The sequence below is a fragment of the Amblyomma americanum genome, chromosome 11 (genome assembly GCF_052857255.1).
Source record: "Amblyomma americanum isolate KBUSLIRL-KWMA chromosome 11, ASM5285725v1, whole genome shotgun sequence".
Lineage (NCBI taxonomy): Eukaryota > Metazoa > Arthropoda > Arachnida > Ixodida > Ixodidae > Amblyomma > Amblyomma americanum.
Genome location: NC_135507.1, coordinates 19924369 through 19942178, shown reverse-complemented (window position 1 = coordinate 19942178; position 17810 = coordinate 19924369). Strand labels below are relative to the sequence as shown.

Genomic DNA, 17810 nt, shown 5'->3' with positions numbered 1-17810 from the left:
GTAACTGGTTTTATAACTTGCCAGGTCACTACGAAATAGCTTCAGGCTTTGATGTTTAAAAGATGGGACAAAAAATTAACATATCTGTGAGAAATGCAATGCTCATCTAAGTAATACTGAAGGATAAGTGTACACAGGAGCGGCAGCCTTGTATAGTTGTCCTATAATGGCACCAGTGTAATAGATGAGTTGAATTTGGGGAATGGCCGCGACATTTGTGCACCAACAGCCGTGGATATCTGTGCTGCGTGTTTAGAATTATTTTAGACCCAGAACATGGCAGACAAAATGGTGGTTGCTGTGGTGATCACACACACACAGTGTATTGTTCAGTGGGCAAGTCATTGTTGAAGCGGGCACATGCTTGAGGTGAAGAAAAACACGCGAGCACAGTTCGCTGCAAGTAATTGATGTTAGGCGCCAAATGCTAGACTTTAACTCCGGAGCATTTTGATCTGCGAAGCAGCTTGATGTGTACGAAATAGGATTAAGCTGTCATCTCTCTACAATGCCAGTGATGCTGGATTGATGGTATTTGATCCCAGCGCAGAAATTGGGTGCCTTAGAGGCACTGGGGGTCTTTGTTTTTATAGTTCGTAAACATTGTGCAATGAGCCCAATGTGAACTTGTGCAGAATCTTTGTTTGTCGAAGCTTTGTTATGCCGTCCTTAAATGTCCCTGTCTGAAGCTCTGCTTGCAACTCTTCGTATGTGAAATTCTTTGGAGTACTGCTCTTGTTGTGACATTAAAACCTCGGTTATAAATAGCCTGATCTCCAACTTAGTTTATTTCGTAATTCTCCTTCTTGCTTGCACCTTTAACCACACATGCTCTTGGTGTACTGCCTGATCTTCCCTTTCTGGTATGTACGAATTCACCTCTTTTGCATTTGAAAGAGACCTTCTGACCTAATTATGAACATTAATATTAGAATGCATTTAATGCACACCTCACTCTTTTGTAATGATTTATGTGCTCAAATCAGCAATACCACAGCGTTGTTCTCCGAGCACCATGCTTGCAAACTTCACGGCAGAGTGTTTCCTACCCTGTGTAAGACAGACATTATTTTAAATACATGCCCCCCAGTTGATCAGTGTGGAGCAAAAAGGAGCTTTCGCTTTTTGCACTACATTCAGGCATTTCGAGGCTTGTTCTTGTGGTGGTGGTGGTGGTGTAAACGCTTCAAGGTTCCTGTATGGGCCCTGTTGCCTAGGTGACGGTGCTTGGCATAGTTGACTCAGTTTGCTCTCACATCCTCCTCACCCTTTACCTCTCACTATTACACCTTACCCTTCTTCTCTGCACCTCTCTTTTTTGGCCACCCGCGCAACACGCTCTATTTTTTCCCCCTCACCCTCTGGGAGCAGCGGCGGCGGCAGCCCAAGTGGAAGTCACGGCGGTGGCAGCGGTGGTGACTCATTGCTTTTCTCTTTTTTTCCTTTAAACTGCGTTGTTTGCATTGTTTTTAAGGTGTTGGCAATGGCGACAACTTTCCAAGCCATGCTGTCCTTGTGGCCAGCTGAACAGGTGGACTCGCAGAAAGGGTTCAGATGACAAAGCATTTAGAGTATTTTATCATGTTCTTCCCTGTCTGAAACAGTCCTGACAGGCCTTATTTGCTGGAAGGTTGCCAGAAGCCTACTGGCTGCATGATAAAGCTGGTCCCAGCTGGGACACTTTTATGTAGTGTTAAGCTTTGCCACTGATCTCTGCTGCGCCCTGCCTTTGTTCTTAGTCTAGGTAGATGAAACTGCTCCTTTCAAATCTTTTCTCCAGCATAATGTCACCAATGCTCTTATGAATTGCTAAATGTCCGAGAATTGGGCCTAGCTGATTGTTCATGATAGTAGCAATGGGCTAAGCTTTTCAAAGACAAGGTGATGTGTCTTTGTTCTATCTTGTCCGTAAAAAGTTTAGTGCTTTGCTACTACCTTATGTATTGCCCACTGTAGGGAACAGAAGCAAAGGTCACGCACCGGCTATCGTCCTTTAATCTCATTTCCGTGTGTTCATTATAGTCATGCCAAAATTCTCAGTCTTTTAAGTTGATATTGTGCTTGCGCCTAATTTATGCGCTCCCATGACAACGGAGCCACATTGTATGCCGCAGCGCATGCACTTTTTTAGGGGCTGAGCAGTGTCAGGAGTCAGGTGATTGCAGATGCCTGGTTGCCTTTCAAAAAATAATTGGCTGAGGCCAAAGGTTCGGACTTCCTTTCCAGCTCATAGAAACCATACAGTAGTTGTTGGGAAACCAACCATTTTGTGGCAGTTAATTTTCGGCATGCAAATTAATGCTGCCTCATTAAGCACAAGGAGAGCTTGGCTTGCGAAAGTGCCGTCTCATCTTGCACTGCAGCCAACCCTAGTGATACATTATTGTTCTGTGTACGACAGTAGAACAGACATTTTCACAAGTTGGCTGCAGCCCATTTTGGCCGGAAAACAGTGCAAAAGAAACAATGGACTAGTGCAAGGACACCGCCTGTCCTGTCTTGCCTCGCACTCGTGTGTCGTTTCTTTTGCGATGTTCCTCGTCCAAACTTGGTGCAGCAGGCTTAACATTGATGCAGCTTTCTTCAGTTTTCTCTCTTGTATGAAAAGTATGCCAGTGTGTCAGTGGATGAAAGTCTCTTTTCCGGCTGCCCTTTTTATGCCGTGATTTTTCTTTTCCTTTCTTTTTTTCATATGGTTCAGTAATTTTTCATAACTTTCATAAGAGTTGAAATGACAAAAGGTACCTGTTGCGAATTTCAATAGCTGTGTTGAGGCAATTAACAGAGTGTTACCTTTCTGAAGCCTTTCTGAAGGCCTTCTGAATTACGTCTTTTAGGCATCCTGTAGTTGCACTTTTGAACGAGTAGATGTTCAGTTTGTGTGACTCAAGTATTCATTGCTCCTGCAAATAAGTCAGTTCTTTCAAGTTAAATAATCTTTTGGCGGCTATATTGCTCCGACTACCACACTTAACGGTGCACACTACTGCTTAAAGGCCTTCCATTTTGCGCTGACCTTCATGTACTGTTGACTCAATTGTCACTGGTGCCACTCTTAGTAAGACTTAACTGCGTGTGCTGGGAATAGATCGTCAGTTCAGAGGACAGGTAACAGCACCTCGCTTTAGCTTGGATATGGCACAGAGCTTTATGGCCAAAGCACTTAAGGTTAGTTTTATTGTAGCTTTTAGTTTCATAGTCAGGCATTGTAAACAGCGTCGTAAATTGACGAGTCTTTCTTGTTCTGCTGTTTCTTGAAGTACTTAGGGCTACAAAACTGTGCACCAAAACAGTGGGCCTGCTTCCCATGTCAGTGTCTGGAATGAGGTCTCAACCTTGTAATGAGGGTTTGGTAATGGCCTATGGATAAAATGAAAGCATTATTTTTCAACTTTCATTTTGGTGAGAAACAGAGTACTTCCTTGTTCTAGCACATAAAAAGTGTTCTTTGAAACTGTAGTTGAATCTGGCTGCTTTCTGAAACTATCACGTTTTCCTGAAAATTTGCATTTTTTGCTTCAGGGTTTACTTCAAAATTAGAAAATAGTAGAAGCTGCGTAGTCTGGGTATGATGTGAGAGGCCTGAATTTATAGAAGCATGAAGTTGAAAAAACGAAGGACCGTACTTGCAATGTTTTGTAGCATGCTTTTAAAATGGACTGAGAACACCAGATGATTGAAATTATTAATCGCAAGCCTTTCTCTATGGCATGGCTCACAGTTCACATGTAAGAATCCAGTGGCGGATCATTAATCCAGCTTGTCAGTCGGAAAATAGATCGTAAGTGGTAGTGTGCTTTGCTAGAGGTGTATACGCAGTTGTCGTTATTTGTGTATTGGTTCACTGAGCAAGAAAGATTAACTTGTAGCTGACTGCAGACTCTTTACAATTACATTGGCTTGTGGAGTTCTATAAAACCAGTGTTTGCTGCCTCCAGATGAGTACTAGCTTGCTTGCTTTTGCTTGCATTTTCAGTGGCCTTCCTAGCAGTAGTGAGTAGGGGCACTGCAGACACCACTGGGCTTTGCACGGCCACGTTTGTAGGCTTGTCCGATGTCCCGTCTTGTTGTGCTGATGTGCATGTCAAGACGTACAAGTCGTACGTATTAATGTGCTTTACACATCTCCGACTGTGTCGCATATCTCAAAGCCTCTACAGATGTACTTCGTACGTACATCTCTCGGCAGAAAGTGCAAAATTACATACGCCGCTGCCCTTTTAAAAGGCTCACGTGTCTTGCACAGAGATGCGGTTGGTTGTGGTGGTGAGTGTAGGAGACCTTTGAGCAGCTGTGTTCTCCCCCTGGCGGGGCCGGCAGGGTTCTTGCGGACCAAATGGGAGCGGCAGAAGGAGAAACGCAAGCGCAAGAAGGAGATGTCTTCCAAAGACGCATCAGCCACGAGCGGAGAGGCGTGAGTGTCTCGCCAGCTTCCTTCCTTCTTTTTGTCTTTCTGCGGCATTTCTTCTGCACAGCAGCTTTTACACTGCTTTCTGCAGCCGTGATTTTAGAGCAAGGCAGGACACGTTCGTGTTTGAGTGAAAAAGCAGGTTCTTTCTCAGTTCTCGGCTCAGATGTTTGTGTTGTATAAAATGTTTCAGCTCTGTGAGAAAGCAAACCAGAGTTCTCATTGAGCTAGCTCCTCACTCTAGTTTACAGTCGCTTAAGTGTGTGTTTGTTTCTTCCTGTAAAACTATTGCGGAATCTGTGTCACTTTTCTAGAGGGTACTGTATGGCTCCTGAAGTGTGTGGTGTTGTCCTTTGTGACATTGTTCGTAAAGTGTGAGCAAGGTTTAATGGCTTAAATAATTTCTGTGTCTATTTATTTGTTAATTGACGGTAACTGGAACTGCAATAAATTGTTTCTTAAGTTTGGATGACCAAGGTATAAGCCAGCATTGCCAGCGATAGCAATGTAAAAGCATGGTACAAGTCTAAGGTCAAGCCCCTTAATCCGCTAAGCAACCAGTTTTCATTACATGTAAGATATGCTGTACCATATCAACACTGAACCAATTGGCAATATAAATGAAAAAGTAGCGTGCCTTCTGATGAAATCTAGGGTGATGAAGCATTGCCACCTTCTGGAAGGCACTTCTGCTCACTGTGTGTATAAAATATTTGCATTAATCACTTGTGAAAAGCACCATTATGCTTTCTTATTTGGGGTTATGGCTAGAACAGTGTTTCGTGCAATTGGTGTGCTGTGTGTGGACTAACTGCACCTACCGACCATGTCACTTGAGGTTTGTTTGTTCCACATGCTTGCTTCATGTGCAATACTAACCCTGCTTGTTGTGTTGCCCATGCTTTTAACCACCTAGGCTCTCATCTCCTCCGAAGTTATCGTGGCAAGCACAGTCAGGCAGATGCACTGTATGAAATTGAAGGCTGATTTTTTTTTTCTTCTGGTTTATTTATTTGAGTGAAGAAAAGTACGAGATTCCTGGTTAGGCACTGGCCTGTGCCATTGCATTCTAGGTTTCTCATACATGTGCACATCATCAGTTCGGGGGGTTGGGAAAATGTGGCGGGGTATTTCCGTTGATAAGAGAAAGAGCAAAGGTGTTAGCGGCTGAATGTGGCAGTTGAAACAGTTGTGACTGATATAGCAAACAGCTGAGCTCTCGTACAGAGCTGTGAGGAGACGGTGTGTAAAAAAATGCTGATAAAAAGGAATTCTTGACCACCACAGGCTTCCGGTCTTAAGACCATTTTTGCTAATGCAGGAGTTATTACACGGAATTCTTAGTGTCTGTGGATGGAATTCACATTTAGCCATTTCAAATTAGGCAAGCAGCAGAAAAGAATGCAGCACTTATTTTTCTCCTCCGACAAAAACAGTGGCAGCATTACAATATTTTAGGGGATTGCTTTTTGGATGTTAGCTGCAGTATCTTACAGTGGTCACGATTAGTTCACCGAGAAAGAAAGAAATGTACCTCGGAAGCGGGCCACCTGTTGATGGAGTTACATGCTGTGTATAACGTGAATGCATTGGAGTTTCACAGATTGAGTGCAAAACTCATCTTCTCCTAAAGCAAGGCGGCCGCCTGGGTGGCGCTCGCTCCTTAGGGCCAGAGCCGCTTTGGGTCGAGCCGGCAACGCCCCGCACGAGCCAGCTCCATCACCCTCCTGCGAGCGTAACGTGCGGAGGCTCTCTATCGAGCATCCGCGTGCGCCTGACCTTGATTCACTCTGCCACGTGCCGGTCACCACGGCAACCACCTCGGTTGTGCCGTTGCCCTCCAGGTCAGTGGACGTTGATGGAAGGCCACAACACGATAAGAGCCCCTTTCTCAAACTGGGCTAGTTTCTCTCGTAAATGGCTACAGCAGATACAGAATGGTGCGTGTCTCATGGTGACAACTTGTAGTTACTTTAGCTGTAGTCACCCACATCTATGGCTACAACTCGTAGATACAGCAAATGCAGTCATGTAAATTGCCATTCTTAACACACAGACAGATGGTGGCGAGTGACTGACCGATGCCAACTCTGGTTTGCGTACTTTTACGAGACAGGCTTCCCACCATGTGGGAGACGTTTTGGTTTTAGATTGTGGCAGTGGTACCAGCTGCCACAGCTGCCATGTTCATGCAAACCACATCAGTGTATCTGCATGCCACGAATCGTGCCCATCAGCAACTCAAGGTCAGTGTGTCATGGAAATGAGGCTCCGCTGCAGTGCGTCATAAATCAGCCCACTTATTTCGCTTGCTTTGTGCCATGCTTCAGTGATGAATGCATCGTCATACAAAGTTCCCATCTGCATTAAACACATGTTTCGGCATGTGAAGAGCCTCTGGATAAATGGAAACTCCGCAGAAAAACTAATTAGCTTGATCAGTGTGTGTCTTGCTTCAAACCTGATTTGTTTTTGTTTAGTTTTTTTTTTACTTTTTTGCAAATTTTTGCACATGGCAGAATAAAAACAAACAGGTCTTTTAAGAAATTTTATGCTGCAGCCCAAATAGAAAAGTTCCATGAAACAAGCACATGCGTGCGCGCATGCATTCACACACACACAGGACAATAAGGACATGTGCAGAACATTGCTGCAGCTGCTGCCTCAGTTTTTAAGCTCACTTTATGATAAAAGTTTTCGTCATGCATTTTGACTGTTAGACATTGTCGGAACTTTTTTTTAAAGAGAATGGCAAGCTCTGCCCCGTTAACTGAGCCTTTTTGTGCTTAATACCTGTTATGTGAGACGAAATAGCGCCTGCTGTGCCCAGCACATTGTCGAAGCCACTTTCCCCATAGCGCAGCACCAGTGTTGCCTTGTGGAAATGGCCGTTGCGTCCATTGTTCAGCTGGCTCTGTGCACTAACAGCACTGCTGCACGGCTTCACTAACAGCTTTCTGTGCCAGCGAGGCTTCTGCACGCTCTTGCTTGTGTGCCTGCATTGGTGCATGTTTGTTTTGTTTTCTAAACTTTTCACTCACTTGGCACCTCACCATTTGATTATAGTTGTGCTACTGGAAGAATCCTATTTGAACAGCGCAATAAAACAAGGGAACTCAACGAAGAATGGGCACCAGAAGCGCTTGTGGTGTCGCTTGTGGTGTCCATTCTTCGTTGTGTTCTGTTGTTTTATTGCGCTGTTCAAATATGAATCAGTACCAACTCGCCCAGTTCGCAGCTTTAATGGAAGAATCCTATTCCACTTGTTGAAATTTCATTTAAATATTGAAATCAAATTGTGCGCTCAGCAGGCTTCATTGAAGGCCATGGTCTCTGCCGTGTAGTCATTACGAGCCTGGCAGAGGACTAGCATGTTTTGCAAAGCATATTGGTAAAACCCCTCGCCCCCCCGGTCTTGTTGAAGCTATTTTTGTGGCCAGGATTTCATGAGACAGAATACTGCTGGAGCACTGCTTTGAAAAGACTTTGTTCCTTAGACAAATGTTCTGACGGACAGATATTGATGTAATTGGCCATATGTATCTTTTTCATGCACATCTGTAACCTGCCTAGTGTCTAGTGACAGTGCGGGAAGCAGTAAATTGAAAGCTCGGTTCAACCAAAAAGTTTACCATGCCACTTCAATCATTTGTCAGCGTTGCCCAAGGCCTCAAAGAGTAACGTGAGCCAGTGGAAACTGCTTGCGTCATCGCTGCCGCATAAACAGTGCGCATGTGCAGTGAACTTGGTGCCATCTGTACATGGCTTCCATTATAAGCACCGCCAATTCAGATGCATTAAGTTCTACACAAAAAGCACATTTCCAGAAAAGGGTTGTGCTGACTGCTTTTACGTTTTAGCAGACCAATACAAAGGTTTTAGCTTCCTTCTGAGGTCAACCGAGATGTGTGACAATGGTAATTTTTTCAAAAATGTTTGTGTTTCTTTTCCTGCTTGTGCGGCCTCATCAGCGACAGCAAGGAATCTGAGGAGCAGGTGAGTTGATCTTCCATCCTCTGTTTTGCAGCACCAAGCATTGTGGGCACTTTCACTCGATATTTTCTTCTCTGTCTAGTGCGCGGAAGTCGATGAAGAAGGTTACACAGTGCGGCCATCTTCAGAGCGACACAAAGAAAGTATCCTTTATGATCGCAATGGGTGCCCCTGGTGATAGCATTGCATTGTTTAGGAATTTGTCAAATTGACTTGGGTAGGTACAGTAGAACTTTCATTCTAATTCAGTTGTGGTTTATTTGAAATCCTAGTTAATTTGTACACATTCATTGATCCCAAAACAGGCAATGTGTTGCTGGCCTGATAACTTTGCTTTTAGCCTCTGAGGCTCTGGAGCACGAAAATGCTGCACCAGTGCTTTGCCACAGCTTATCTTGGCCACTCAGTCAACGGCTCAGCCAGTTGGGAATCGGAGCTGATTTTCCAGTTTCTCTTTCGCTCACTTAACAGGCCAGTTTTGGGCCTTCACTAAGCTAGCTGTTTGCACCTTCTCTGCATTGAGTTGCTGTGTCATTTTTTTTTTTTTCCGTAAAGAAAATGGTTTGATCAGCCAGCATTGTGGTTTTGCTGTGGGAGATGCTGCATTACAGAACTTTTACTCTATGCCCAAAGGAAAACAATGTGCCTTACTGGGAAGCCAAGCAGTCGGCATGTTTGAAAAGTGCAGCACTTTGAGCTGTACATCCTTCGTTAAACTCCTCTTTGCTCCATACACCGTCATGCTGATGGTAGCAGGCCTAAGGGAGAGCTTCGCCGATTAGCGAGTTATATAAAAAATGATGTGTGAACAGGCTATGTGGAAATTGAAATTGGCATAAGTAAAATAATGACTCGCTTTGGTCACCACAATGAGCCCACCAGAGCTCCTGCTGCAGTAGTGGTTAATCGTTGAAAGCTGGCTGCAGACTTATTAAGTGCTACACACTGATAAGTATTTGCATTTGTTTCTTGTGTCTTGCTTGCTTTCTGGAAAGTTTAGTAGTTATGTTCTGCTTTCAGATACTTTGTATTGATTAAGTTCCACTGCATGCTGCCGTCAAGAAATGCTTTACATCTGCATTTGCTCCTTGACAATAGTGTGTTCAGATGACCGGGACAGTTTCTACTCAAGTTCAGATGGCGATTCAGGTGAGGAGTTTTGGTTTGTCCGTTTGTCAATTACCAGTACCAGCTGGAATTTTTAATCAGAAGATTGCCTTAGTAAGCTGATGTAGCTAGCAAAGCCCATTGAAGGGCATGGAGTCTCTCTGTGAACGCAGCTGGCCTGGTAACCGTGCTTCTGTGTGTGCCGTGCATGCACAGGTGTTGCTTGCACTTGGGTTCGTGTGAAATGGGGAGTGTTTATTACGTCAGCATAAGGTTGGAAGCTGTCTTGTTACGTCATCAGATGTTTTATGATGTATACTGAGCAAGCGGGTATACAGGTACGGAGTTATTGTGGAACGCCAGGTAAAAGAATGAACATTTTTCCAAGCATTGGCTTTTCACTCCCTTCCTCGCTCAGATGTAGCGAGCAATTGCCTCTGCCCTCTGAGGAAACTGGTTTGCCGTTTTCTGATGATGGTTATGGATTCTTATGGTGCAAGGACATCAATGGCCAAAGAGCACCATGGCACAAGGTGTTTTTGACTTCTCAAGGTGGGGTCAGAGACCCATTTCCCAAGCATTTCACTCCTGATAAGCCGGGCACCAGGCCAGGGGAAAGCTTGTACCCATAGTATAACCAGTGGGTACCCGGCGGCACTGGGGATCGAACCCCGCACCTCCCGCATGCGAGGCGGATGCTCAACCACTTGGCCACCGCTGCGGCGCGGTTTGCCATTTTCTCTTCAGGGCATTCACAAAGGTCTTCGGAAGTAGGCAGAGGGGGCGAAGTGTTCTGTGCTTTCCTTGCACCAGAGTGGCCCAAACTTTGCCTTGGGCTATTCGCACACTGTTGTGCTGGATCGTAGGAGAAGCTGCGTAATTATGTACCCACAACAATGCTCATCGTTGCACGAACGCTGTGGGGGAGAGTTTATGACAGTTTTGTCTGGCTTATTCCTCCAGATGACCGCAAGCGCCGATGAGCCCTGGTCCTACTGGATCAATCTTTTATTACCATCTATTCCTTTGCGTGCATTCATTTTTTTTTTTGCTCACATACGGCAAATCTGTCTCCAAGCGAAGGCATTAGCTTTGGACTATCACCTAGTGTTGGGCTTTAATGTTGTAACAACGGCAGGATGCTTGAATAAGCTTTTACCATTTTGTGGCTACACTCACTGCTTTCGGTACCAGCCCAGCTGAAAAGTGGAGCTCTTGCTGAAAACTAAGCCTGCAGCATTTCCCATTATAGATGCCACCCACATGTCAAAAGAACCTGAAATTATAAGGAATTATTAAGAGAAGTAACTTATTGTAATGAATTGGTTCACTTGTGGCCACTGTCAGGTAAATTAGTCTTGCGTTTTTTACGTTCTGCCTGCTTTGATGAGTGCCTACGGTAGCCTAGGTGTGTGTTAGCATTATGGGGTTCCGAAGCCTCTTAATTGAGATAAAGGCTGTATAACAGCATCATTTGATTGCTTACCCATTGCAGAAGGGACAGGGCAGTGCCAATTGTATTCCACTCGTTCATTGTGAACATAGACTGTAGTTCGTCAACTGTGATGTGTTTCTGTTGAAGTGAGAAGCTTCCATGCTGCCTAGTACTGCCACCAGGTTCTACAACAACAATGGCTGTGCTTTGAGCTTGAGTTTAGCAAGGAGGCAGATTCGTGTAGCGCGATTTCAGTATTTAACATGAGTTCTGTTTAGCTGATATTTCTCACTGTCCTTTGTTGTAAAACACTGGAGTTGATCAAGTTACCATGGGAAAAATCAGTCGCACTGTGCCAGCCATTCAGCATCCCTGTTCACGGTCGATTCAAATGACGGGTCGTTTACCCTAATGTCTGTTGCTGTAGTATTTTGTTGCTCGTGTTGTGCCGTGCAGATGACGAAGACCGAGACAGGAGGATCCATATCGAGATCAAGCCCCTGAGCAATGGTGCGCCGATGAGCGCAAGCGTCGATGAGCTGCGTGCCACCATTGGCTCTTTATCATTGTCACCGATCCCGCAGCATTCGGTGAGCTTCATTTGTTCTCACTGATCTTTTTTTTTTCCATTAGTCCAACGATGTTTCTTTGATTGATTCGACATAGTTGTTTTTGAAGCGAAAGCTTCATTATGCTAGGTTTTCAAGAGGGCAGCTTCAGTGCAGTCACATGAGAGGTGTCACGTGGCAGGTCATGTGACCTACTGACGTCATCACAATCTGCACACCGTGGCAGGTGGCAACTGCCTCATCGGCATTTAATCGACGCTTTAGAGACAATCCGTTCGGCAGTGTGTGTGTGTGTGGCGTTTGTGAACGTAGCCATGCAAAGGACGCTTTCGCTTCTCACCAGGGTTAACCAAAGTTTGAAACACAGCTAATTTTTCTTTTCCTCATACATTTTTCATGTACTTATTCAGCATGATTTTCATGCATCATTAGATTATTTGACCAACATATTGCTTTTGTCATGCTAGTATTCTTGTTGGGAGCCTTTCCTTCCTGTGAACCTAATTTCTGGAATTGTTTTTTCAGTTACTACCTGTGTGCATTATTTTATTACCGTATAAGCTTGTGTAAAGGCTGTGTTTTTTTTTTAAGTTCGGGTATAAATTTTTAACCGTTATAACTATATTTGTTAGTTAAGTAGTGAAGTAGCGTTCTCGTACTAAAAATCCTACTGCTGTTTTCCTCTGTGTGACACAGTGTGCACAAGCTGTTTTCTCCACACACTTGTTCCCAGTGTGTAAACCAGATTTCTGTTCTCGTTGCTTTAGCTCATGCTGAGGAGTTTTGTTTTTGTTTCTCCATTTTGTTGCCCATTCTACTCTTTGGTTTATCTCAAACACTGAGTGATGGTACTGTGGAAAAAACCTTCTTTTCTAAAGTGACGCTCATGTACGACTGCAGTCTGTTGGTATACCCACCCTTGTTTGCTGTCACCGCATAGTTTTCAATATAAGTTGAACTGTTTGCCCCCACAAGGGCATGTAGAAAGATCCCCCCCTTTTTTTTTCGCACACCTCTCACTATGGCAGAAATCCGTTCTTTTTCTTAGCAGTGCATGAGGTGCTGTGTGAGTTCCCATTCTGGTGTATTGTCTACCTTTGTGTCCCCGTGGCATTCTACAAGAGCCAAAATTGTTTCAACTTGGCAAGGGTGCTTTCCTTCTTTTTTTTATTTTTTTTTCCATCAAGGCTAGGTTTTAACATTTTTTTCCGGCTTGGGTGTTATTTTGCATTTTACATTATATTTATATTGTGCACTGAGGACAATAGAATATTTACAATATTTTCAGTGTACAGTGAAGACCAGCCCCTCATTTGTAAGTTTTTTCCAGTCAACTAGTTGTGTGTATTGGTTAGTCTGCAAGTGACCTGACCAGCTGGCTAGCCAGTTGACTCACAGATAAACTGTCTAGCTGATTGTTTACAATCTCAGCTGACTGGCTAGCTACTTGACTAGCTGGCTAGCTACTTGACTAGCTGGCTGGCCGGCTGGTCACTGACCAGAGTGTGTTGTGTGTCCCTTCAAAATATTCTCTTCTTTCTGGCCCTTGCCCACCCCTCTTTTCACCTCCTTGGGCACCACGGTTACAGAGTCGGAGGCCAGAAACGTTGTACATCAGGCACAAGGTAGCTTCTTGCTGGCTTGCACTAGATGAGCATGCTCCACAGCAGTGGCCTTGCAACTGTGCCCAGAGTCCCTCCACCCCTTGCAGAGCTCCGTTCAGGAAGCTGCATTTCCTTTAATTTATGTTGTCTGCCCACCTAGAGACCTGGCATGTGCTTCTGTTGCTTCACCTAGTACGGACTGTGTGCATGTTCGATGGTGACCAAGTGCGGCATTAGTAGCTTACTCTGGCTGATGAGCAAAATAGTGTACCCTGTTGTCGAAAAGTAACCAGGCAACGGGGTTTGCTTCTCAGCCATGTAGTGGAGCCCTTACAGCACATACCTAAAGACTAAAAGGTCTCTGAAGGCGAGGACAATACTTCTCACCTTACACAGGTGTACCGCTTGAGGACACGCTGAGGACAAACAAGTTTGCGTGTAGCAATAGACTATGCCATTCTAGTGACAGAGGCCACTGTCACCAAAAACAGTTTTTATAATCTAGACAAGACCAACAGACGAAATACAGGTGTCGCCACCACTGGCCAGTTCCGCAAGTACGCTGCAGGGTGGCGACACTGAATATTTAGCACCGATCCTAGACACTGCTGTTCACTTCAGAATGGTGGCAACCCATCTTTTTGTTTGGTGTAGATGTAATGAGTTCGAGTCCAGTGGCGGAAAAATTTTTTAATTCAATTTTCTCAGCCATAAATGCATGTTCTACTGGCGAGCGAATGATAGCGCAGGTAGAAAGGGCCAGAGAATCAATTTTTACTGTGAACACTGATCAGATGGAGTTGTACTTAATGTCCCTTTAACAGGTGTCATAAGTACCCCACTGCATAACTGATAAACAAACCCCATTGGCCAGTTACTTTTGGCACAGACGGTGCCTGTGCGTTAACACGCTGCAGGATGAAGGCTCTCAGTTTTTGCGTGTGTGTGTTTGCTGGCATTCAGTAAATCATTTCCTTTTGTCTGAGTTTTGTTTGGAGTGTTAACTTTTTTTTCATTGAACTGTATGAATGTTTGAATTGTCTTTTATGGTGTTTTTAACTGCATTTTCAAAAGCTATATCCCTGAAAGCAGAAGTGTAGTAATAGCAGGTGACTCTCTGGATGTGTCAGGGATGTCCTGGGGCAAAATCAGCCGTCTTCAGTATAAGTGCAGTGGGATAAAATGTACTTGAGCACGTCATGTGACAGTGCCTCTTACTGTGATGGAATGGATCCAAAGGAACGACACACATAGTGAAGGGCAGTGGAGTGCCCAGGATTGGAAAATTTCTGGGGTCACGGCATGTGCTTGATGCGGCTATAAATAGAAGTGAATGGGACGAAAAGCATTAGCACAAGCTTGGTAACAATGAAGAAAAAATGGATTCGAGATGAATGAGTACAGCACTAAACTGATACCAGTTTAGTTGATGGTGATTGTTGGTGAAAGCGGCAGTTTAACTCATTAACCCTTTCAGATGCCACTTGTGATTTATGTTGAAAAAAATTGTTGTACTGGACTATCTGTGCGGGTTTGCAACTAGCAACTTAACGCTCTGTAGGGCAGTGGGACACATGTGTCCCATGTGTGGGACACATATGTCCCACCTGCTTCAAGTGCCAGCAAACAGCAAGAGATGTCACCACATTGCACATTTTTGTGTGCTAAATGCTACCTAAGTACCAAACATACCATTCAGCATATCTTTCTCTAATAGGCCTCTATGGTGTCCTGTTGGTTTTTACAAGTGCAGATGTACAGTTCTAAGGGGTCCAATTTGGCAGGAAAAAAATATGTGTCTCACATGCATACAAATGGCAAAATTGCACTCGAGATGTCTCTAGGAATTGAATGACGTCACTTCCAAGCTGTTTCAGTCATTGGTTTTGTAGAAAAAAAGAGGTGTACACATTTGTGCCAATGACGTAAAAATACGTCAAATGTACGTATCAGTATCGCAGTCTTATCGACGTATAAGAGCACTTGTGATAGAATTGAAAATTACTTTAAGTATTACATGGCAGTTGACTGATGGAAAAGGCTCAAAAGCTAAACGAGTTTTCAAATTTTGTTTTTCCTGCCAGTATGGGCTGTGTCCAACTGTACACCCCACGCTTGTAAAAACACATGCCAAGGAGCCTATCTGTTCAGTTCAGTAGTATTACAGTAGCAGACGGGTAATTTGGACTGGTAGGATATTTCGGACCTCGATGATTCACCGTCAGTCACCCCATAGAAGCGCATACCTACATATTCGCGATGGATATTTCGTACTTCAAAAGTCCGAAATTTCGATTTTTCAGACTAATTTCAGTTGCCTGCGGGCCAAAATCGGCCATCTTATGAGCTTTACGCTGGCGCGAACGGCGCCATCTTGGATTGAGGTGGATTTACGCTGCAGTTGGCTTGGCTTGACACACTTTCGGTACCTCATTGTTGCCAGTAGAGGTCCCTGCGATCTGTGACACTTCGAGGTGGCAGCCGGATTGTCATCGCCGTCAACTTGCTTTTGTCGCCGACGTTGTCGCGGGCAGTTATCGCTTGTCCCAGACGTTGAAAATTGGTCGTTGGGGAAGGAAATTGTGCAGGAGCTATCTCACATCCCGGCGGGAAGGGATAAAGGAGGAACTGAGAGAAGAAAGAGGTGTCGTAATGGAGGGCTCCGGAATAATTTCGACCACCTGGGGATCTTTAACCTGCACTGACATCGCACAGCACACGGGCGCCTTTGCATTTCGCCTCCATCGAAACGCGGCCACCGCAGTCAGGTTCCAACCCGGGTACTCTGGATTTGTAGCCGAACGCACTAACCACTGATCCACCGCGGCGAGTCTCATACATTGCCATTCGCTGTTTCGTCACTTGGGTTTCTCTGACCACGTCGACCGAGTGGCGCTCAGTCTTCACGAAGTTGCATCCGTTCGCCGTTTTATGATTGCGTCCGGAGGTTCTGCCGCTTTGAAAGAAAAGTACCTTTGCGTGTGTTTAACAAGCGGTGTGGTGCACAACATGGCCCCGCCGGGTCCATCAAAGAAGTGTAGGAAGTATTCCAACTAAATGCGGTGACCTTGCTCTCTAGCGTGTACAGTGAAAGCACAACTTTGGCGCAAATACAGGCGCAAATCGTCGCCAGCAAGAGAAATTTTGCGCAAGGTAAAATCAGTGACATTTTTAAGGCGATTTCATCTCAATAAAGTGATTTTTTTGTAATTCACGGATCTTTCGGGCTGTTTTAATTATTCGAACCATTTTTCAGGTCCCTTCGAGTCCGAAAAGTCGGTCGGAGACTGTATTATGATTGTTCAGTATTAGTATTCAGCATGCAAAAATATGATACCCAGTTACATTGCTGTTCGTTAGTGGCACTTGAAGCTAGTGGGACAACATGAGTCCTGCTGTCTTACAAAGGGTTTAAAAAAGGACTACACCCTTGCTATGTATCTTCTAAAGCTAGAACTTACCAAAGTTCACCTGGAGCTCAACTAGAGAAACTCAGCATACCTTTTCCGCAGTTGTGTTTGGTGGTGCTAAATTTTTAAGACTGTGCATGCAAATTATAGTTGCATGCCTTAAGCCAGATCCCCTCCACTTGCTGTGCTTTGGTCGAGGTGCTTTTGCTTTGATTTAGAGTTTGTCCGTTCATTGGCTGGCAACTGTCTGCTCTTTCACTCTGCAGGCACGGAGAGCGTACAATAGTGCTACGTCGACACCGGACGAAGCACCGAAGAGGCCTGCAAATCAAAGTTCAAAGTGAGCTGACACCTGCTGCATTTTTTCTTCCTTTCGGGCCTATAGTTATATTACCAGTGTGGGAGGAGTGCCGTCAAAATTGAGGGAAAAAAAATGGCCGATGATTGCGATGCTCAGTAATGCGAAATTTGAGTGCAGGTGCTGATGTATTCAGACCATAGACAATTGGAGATGGAACTTGCAGTGCCAATCGGCAGCGACACAGGAGTAACCTACAATTTTGCTCCGCCACTGCTGAGCCCTTGCTTGGGGGGCTCTTTTCACAGCAGGCGCTGCGAACAGCAGTGTGACACCACTTTTGCCCACTGGTATTTCCTCCTCTGCTTTTTTCCTTATGCTCTTGCCGTACCCTCCTCCTCCGCTTTTCTCCTTGTGATCCCATCGTACCCTCCTCCTTTGCTTTCCTCCTCACATTCTCTTTGCTGTTGCTGCACTTACATCCCCGGCTGTGCTCCTTGTTCGCTCTGACGGTTTCAAAGCCGACGCTGCTCAACCCATGAATGGACCTTAAGAGCTGTACTATATAAAAAAAAAAAACTTGCTGTCAGTGTGCTTCAAGTTGCTAGCTGCATTCCAGTGATTAGTGTCAAACTGTGTTGAATGCATATGCCACTTTCCCAGGCCACTTCGACTGTTGTTGTGCTGTGCTAGAGTTTGGAGGGGATGGACCAGGGGACGGAAAGTAGAGACCGTTTGGACACCAGTATATATATTTTGTATCTAAAATTTCGAGGAATGGGAAGGCAAGGTAAAAAGCGCATGATAATACCTTTGTTTTTCTCTTTTAGTGAGCTATTCTATGTCCCATTTGCCTCTCTGAAATTTTCAGTCTGGGGGTGGCACCCCTGAAGAAGCTGGGCAGTGTAGTTTGTGGGCTAGTTGTTAAGATGAGTTTTGTCGGAATGCTCATTTGCTCAGTTCTCAGCTGCCAAGTCAGCCTTACG

At 44.8% G+C, this 17810-nt stretch overlaps 1 protein-coding gene across 22 annotated transcripts in view; it reads left to right on the top strand.

The window, feature by feature from the left end:
* The window catches only part of LOC144109961 (F-BAR domain only protein 2), a 72531-nt gene that overhangs the window by 34458 nt on the left and 20263 nt on the right, over positions 1-17810 (top strand). For 5 of the 22 annotated variants that reach the window (XM_077642764.1, XM_077642766.1, XM_077642763.1 and 2 more), the window contains 6 exons: positions 4321-4414; positions 8380-8404; positions 8484-8544; positions 9509-9550; positions 11400-11533; positions 16793-16866. In XM_077642764.1, coding sequence (XP_077498890.1) covers positions 4321-4414; positions 8380-8404; positions 8484-8544; positions 9509-9550; positions 11400-11533; positions 16793-16866 — 430 coding nt within the window. Of the gene's footprint in view, positions 1-4320; positions 4415-6045; positions 6253-8379; positions 8405-8483; positions 8545-9508; positions 9551-11399; positions 11534-13101; positions 13138-16792; positions 16867-17810 lie in introns of all 22 variants that reach the window. The other 17 variants (XM_077642755.1, XM_077642747.1, XM_077642748.1 and 14 more) reach the window with 5 other exon arrangements.